We start from the raw sequence: 6,170 nt of genomic DNA, 5'->3' as shown, positions 1-6,170 counted from the left end.
CATTTTTATGCTTGATATTCTCCACAGATCACACTAAGCATATAAAAGAACTAAATTGAATCTTATAATCAGAGAATAATACTCTGATCTACTGTCTTTATTAAAGGTGTGGTGCATACAGAATTTGAAATTGGCATGTTTTAAGGTTTAGTCAGTACAAGTTAAACTAAACAAGGATATGCAAGACACTTCAAACACAAAACTAAGCAGGAATCCTATGCAACGTTTTGCCCTTACCTTATCAAATTTTGTTCTATCAGCCACATCAAGGTCAGAGGCAGACATGTTTCCCATATCCAACAGTGAGGATGACTGAGACCTGCGGTTTCCTGAACTCTGAACAGAGAGTTTATTTAAGCTAGAAGTAGATCCAGTCAGTTTTCCAGAACTTCCATGAAGACCTGTGAAATAAAGACACTAATGAAGGAGGGAAGCAAAGGCAGAATAAAATAGTCAAGAAGAACAGGTTCATGACAGAATGTATGAGATCAAGAGTCCTACAACTCAATTTTTGTCTAAGCTGCAAATGCTTTTGCTATAAACATATTCTTTTCTTGTTACAAAGTAACTGAAATACTTCAAGTTTCAAAGTACAATGTAGCTGTATAAGCCCTCATTGTAAAGTATGGAAAAAGGTATAAAAGGAACAAAACTGTGAAACAGAGGAATATCTACAGGGATAGATATTCTCCTTGAAAGCTTGGAAGCAAAGACCAGTTATGATCTTTGTGAATGTACCTGGGGCAAAGGTTACCACAAGCAGAAGAATTAATCCACAAGAGGGAACGATTTTAAAAGCTTTACATACACAGAGGCATGTTTTCATCTTGAACTTGACCTTTCTGCTGTTAGCATCTTTTGTCTACATAGTTTGCTCCAGCTGTTTTGCTGGATCTACAATCCCATAGTAACTCTACTGCTAATGATCTCCCCTCTTTTTAGTCATAATTAATATGCAGACATTTCTTCCCAATATTGTGGGGGCTTCTCCTAGGTGAGGGGCATATCTTTATTTTTTTTTTTTTTGCAAATTTTCAGAAATGTTGGAATAGGCTGTAGAAAGCTAGTAACAAAAAAGACCAAGAAATTGTCAATATTTGATCCCCATGTAAACTTCTCGTATGTCAACCACACAAAAAAAAAATAATTAAAGCAATCCTGCCAGTTTCATTTCACTGCTCTGTTGGTATCTAGTCTAGGGACACAAACAAAAGAAAGTTTATAGATCTAATAAAAGTTGTTACTTCAACCTACTGGAAGAGTTGGAAAACCATGACAAGCTCTCAGGTACAAACATATTTTTCAGATCAAGTAGTAGCATGGGAAAACCAAAAGATGTTGCCTTTACCTGCAAACCTTCTCAACTTCTATGTTGGGCCATTTTAGCCGCGCTTCGTTTTTGCCTCTCAAAAACAATGATTGTGCTAATGCTTATTTCGTTCTGACCGGAATGCTTCAGTGTTAGGTAGGTTTTTCCATGACGCAGCACCACATCTTTACATTGACACACATGCATCGACAACACCAACTAATGCAACTAGTTATACTCACTCTCGGTTTCCTGTTTGACAGCACTTTCTTTTCGAGGCAGTGTAGCTGGGATGGATTAGGTTGCAAGCATCAAAGACAAAGACAAGTTAAAATGCAGTTTGCACAAACCATGCACAAGATGCAAGTTAAGCTCTAACTGGAAAGAAACATGCGGAGAACTATAAGCAACAAGTAACTACATTGCAAACACATTTAGTTGGAGAGGTACTATTCTAGAAATTCAGTATCTAAGCTACATGGAAAAATAAGTTTCAAGGTATTAAACTTTGCTTTTTTCTTTTTTGGTAACGTATATTTAAGTTCTCCCAAATTGAGAAGTCCATTAAGTTACGGTTTTGTTTGTCAGAGTCAATACTGCAAAAGACTCAGTTTCCAAGACCAATCATCATATCAATAACAGACATGAAGAAATTAGAATGTATTTATGTAATTTTGTACCGAGTCAGAGATATTGTCCACCTCTTCAATTTAAAAAACACACACCAATAATGCAAAATTATTAATATCTGGAAAGACTGGTTAACCTTTTCTGCTCTTCACATATCAGCATGTTTACATAGAGAATACATCTTTTGTATTCATGCTGCACCAAAAATTGATGACTGCAAATTCAGAGAGGATGAAAACAACAAATAGAGAGTAAAAAAATTTACAAGGTGTTAAGTTTTCCTGTTTTTTGCAGAATAGAACAGTTTCCTCAAGTGGACTTCAATATGAAATTTAGAGTAAATAGGCATCTGTAGTAAATAGAGAATCCCTAACCAGTAAAAGGCATTTGCATACATACACTAAAAGCAGTATGTGGTATTAAGAAGATCTTGATGAGGATGGATGCTACAAGCCCCCCAAAATGGAGCAGGCAAGCAGAGTCTAGTGTAATAGAATGAGTAAATACTTCCAAATGCCACAAACACGTCTTAAATACCAGATGTTCTCAAGTAGGCAACACTACTGACAATTATAACGTCAAACTCGTATTTTATTCCAGCCTAGGTTTTAGATCTTGGGGGTTTTGGCAGTTTTTGAATAAAAAGGTTTAGGCCTGATTTTTTTGGCATATGCATGTGTCATGCATTGGTCCCACTTCTTCATTGTCCTCAATTTCTGAACACGTGGGATTATATTGCAGAATGTGAAGAACTACAGGCAAAAATCAGGCCCTGGGCAATCAGGGGGCCATAGTGGCTTTTGAGAAGCCACATCATATAAACATATGACAGTAGTAGCACTCTCTCCCACATTGATTTTATGGTATTTAAGTATCAAAGTCTTGGCTTAATCGGAAAAAAAAAAAGGACAAAAAAAAGACTACTTAAGACAAGTGTGAATGCTCACAACCCAGATTATCTTTTTTTGCCATAAAAATGCAGACAAAGAACCTTGCGCCAGCACAGAATGCCAGAATTCTCCCAGCATCCCATTTGAGGCATTCAAATAGCAGTGCTATTCCCAAAGCACAAAAAAAAGGCAAGAACACACACCAACACAGCTTGGAAACAGGTCATCTTTAGTGTTCGAGTACAACTGGAGCATTATGTACCTACACTATTCCTTAAAAAAGTTCACTATTAAGAAGTGATGTATTTTGAATTAAGGTGCAACTAGTAATAGTACAACCACTACCTTCAACATAGAAGCCTTTGAAGTTACACACCGTTATAAGCTGTTACAAAATAAATACTTAACTTGATATTTAAATGGTGCAATGAATCATGCTTATATAAGAAACAGCTTTTTAAACATATGTAATTTGCATTCCTTCTTTAGAAAATCAGTAGTAAGGACTGAAGACTTTCTGATCTAATTCACTGTCAAATTTTCTTGTGGCCTCAAATATATGGCTACTGATAATCATTACATAATGACTTAATTACCATTTATAACATTAATAATTCTAGGAGAGTCCCCACTGGATACAGCTTCCAGTTTGGGCTTTGTGACTGGTTCCTACTAATTTTCAGAGGACTGGGCACTTGGATCAAGTTTTGCACATCAGTCAGTCACCAGCAAGACTCAAGACATAAACATACTCTTTGTAAGATTGTGCAAATGTAGTATTACAACAGAAATCAAACTAAGAGAATCGGTTAAAAGAACGTTTGCTACTCTCCTCCTTGAATATTCTATGCAAAGTTCAAACAAGTGTGAGGTTTGCACAAATGCACGACAAAAGCCTTCCCAAGGTGCGGTTCTTATGCTGCTGAATTGAAGGATCTTCTTCTCCAAAAGGCCTGAACACATAACTTTTACAGAAATTAGGAAATTGCTGCAAAAACTGTCTCCTCACAAATGCAAATCAAATGCACGACAAAAGCCTTCCCAAGGTGCGGCTCTTATGCTGGTGAATTGAAGGATCTTCTTCTCCAAAAGGACTGAACACTCCATAACTTTTACAGAAAATAGGAAACTGCTGCAAAAACTGTCTCCTCACAAAAGCAAATCGCAGAAGAATTGCCAGGATAAAGTATTTAGAATGTTTTAGAAAGCAATTTGTATTAGGATAAAGTGTTTTGTTCTTGTAATAAGATAGCTTTTCAAGATTTATGGATTTAACTGCTCCAATAACACCACATTATGGCACCACTTGCTCTCCATGTCCAACAACTTGCCAAGAGTCATCTTCCCAGCTCCCCCTCCCTCTCCTGCTCTCTCCCTTTCATTACTTTATCAAACTTCAAAGCATAAGTTTGGGACACAAAATTAGCTTGACAGAACTTACTAATTAAAGTTACACATCATTTCTGAATTTAGAATTTGGAAACCGGTGAACTGTGGCAAATATAAATATTTTAAACAAGTTTTGAAACAGTGCACTTTAAGATATAGAATAGCCAATATATAAATAGACCTATATCACTGTCGCTTTCTAAGTATTCAGGTTATTTTATTTTTTTTTTTTAAAGTTTCACTGCTATACTAACACTAGACTATTTAATCCTGGAAGGAATACGTACTGTCTTAAGGGGAAAGACCTACAAGTCAACAAAGTACGATTTCTAGTTTCAGACTATAGTGGTAAATCCCACTGAAAACACAGTGAAATAAACAAGTTTTCTTAGGCAGAATTAGCATTAAAACTAGCTTCTTCAAAATCCACTCAATACTTCTTAAAAGCAGAAGTAATAGCAGAAGGAACACACACATGTGCTGCCCAAGCTTCCTTTAATTACAAGAGTTGGTTTTTCAAATTTGTTCCAGTAATAAAGTGGGATAGCTCAAGTAATAAAATAGGGTTGGTAGTTTATTAAAAACTGAGTGTAGATTTGAAAAGCTAAGAAATACCATATTTTATCCTTCTATCTTGACCATTTTCACAAAATTTCAGTTGTGCTACTTTTGGCCTTGTAGAAGTCAGAAGTTTTACCAACTGTAATTTTCATCCAACTTCTTCCACCTTGCCAAAAGTAGACAATTTTACACCATTATTAAACTGGCCCTATGTGTTGTTACAAGTATTTAATAAGCAAATAATAAGATTTAAAGCCAGATGTGCACCTCCTGGAAGCTTACCAAACTTTTTTCCTTCTCTGGTTGTGCCCGTCATCTTGATCTTGGCAACTTCAAAGAAATCTTTTATTTCCCTTTCATATAGTCGTGATAAATAATCCATATAATTCTTAAAAGAAAAATGTAAAGTTAGTTAACAGGTACACATATTGACTTTGTTCTATTACAGTTAAATATATCTTAATAAACAGGAAGTATATAAGTTCTACTAAATAACAAACTGTTTTGGACTATATATGTGTAGAAGTATATAAGTTCTACTAAATAACAAACTGGTTTGGACTATACATATGTATATATATAATTTATGTAGCATGCACAAAAATATATTAACAATACTTAAGCAGGTTATGTTCATTTTCCTAATGAGTTCATTGAGCATCAATCAGAAACTGCTACTTCTCTGTAAGGGAAGATACATAATCCAGTACATATAAATAGGATTACTAGTGGTAGAGCACCATAGAATTCAATTCAAGGCTAAAATGGAGAAAATTCAACACCAATCTCTGTAGCCTCTTTTACCAGACTCTTACTATGCCCCCCAAAAAAAGCAAACAGGAAGCCACTTCTGCACATCTTCCTGAGTACATGACCTCCTTTTATTACTATTCTTACAAGGAAAACAAAAGACCAGAAAACTTTGGCAGGGCACAAACTGTGTGCCCACTTACTACAAGATTCAATCAATCCCAAAATAATTTGTTTGCCACACTGCCAAAGATGTGCAACAACTGAAAAAAGTTTGAAGATTATCTGGTTTCTCTAGATTTTTAGTACATAGGTTATACTAATATTTTACTTTATTGTCAAAGATCACCCAAGAATTTTTTGCTGATCATTCTTTTTTTTTTTACTTAGCACACATAATAGATAAATATGTCTCTCAATTTTTTATTACATCATAAAGATGTCAACCATCCATTGACCGTTTCCCTTACGCTGAAGGCCAAAAAAAATAATCAACTATTTCAAAGCCATTTTAAGAGTCTAATTTAAATCTCCCACAGTTGAGTTTTTAAAAATGACAATACTTCAATAAAAGAAGATTTGTTCTGTAATTTTCCCTTGACTTCTATCTAAACACTGTATTAATTTTTTCACTCCATGTA

The 6,170-nt window shown here is 35.0% G+C and overlaps 1 protein-coding gene across 1 annotated transcript in view; it reads right to left on the bottom strand.

Annotated features, from left to right (window-relative positions):
- The window catches only part of LOC106890047 (exocyst complex component 1), a 56,240-nt gene that overhangs the window by 28,508 nt on the left and 21,562 nt on the right, over window positions 1–6,170 (bottom strand). The window contains exons 11-12 of the mRNA XM_014945615.1: window positions 1,552–1,596; window positions 238–401 (exon numbers count right to left, since the gene is read on the bottom strand). Of these exons, the coding sequence (XP_014801101.1) occupies window positions 238–401; window positions 1,552–1,596 (209 nt within the window). The remainder of the gene's footprint in view (window positions 1–237; window positions 402–1,551; window positions 1,597–6,170) is intronic.

The sequence above is a fragment of the Calidris pugnax genome, unplaced genomic scaffold, assembly GCF_001431845.1.
Source record: "Calidris pugnax isolate Ruff unplaced genomic scaffold, ASM143184v1 scaffold58, whole genome shotgun sequence".
Classification (NCBI taxonomy): Eukaryota; Metazoa; Chordata; class Aves; order Charadriiformes; family Scolopacidae; genus Calidris; species Calidris pugnax.
This window is presented reverse-complemented; position numbering and strand designations above follow the sequence as displayed.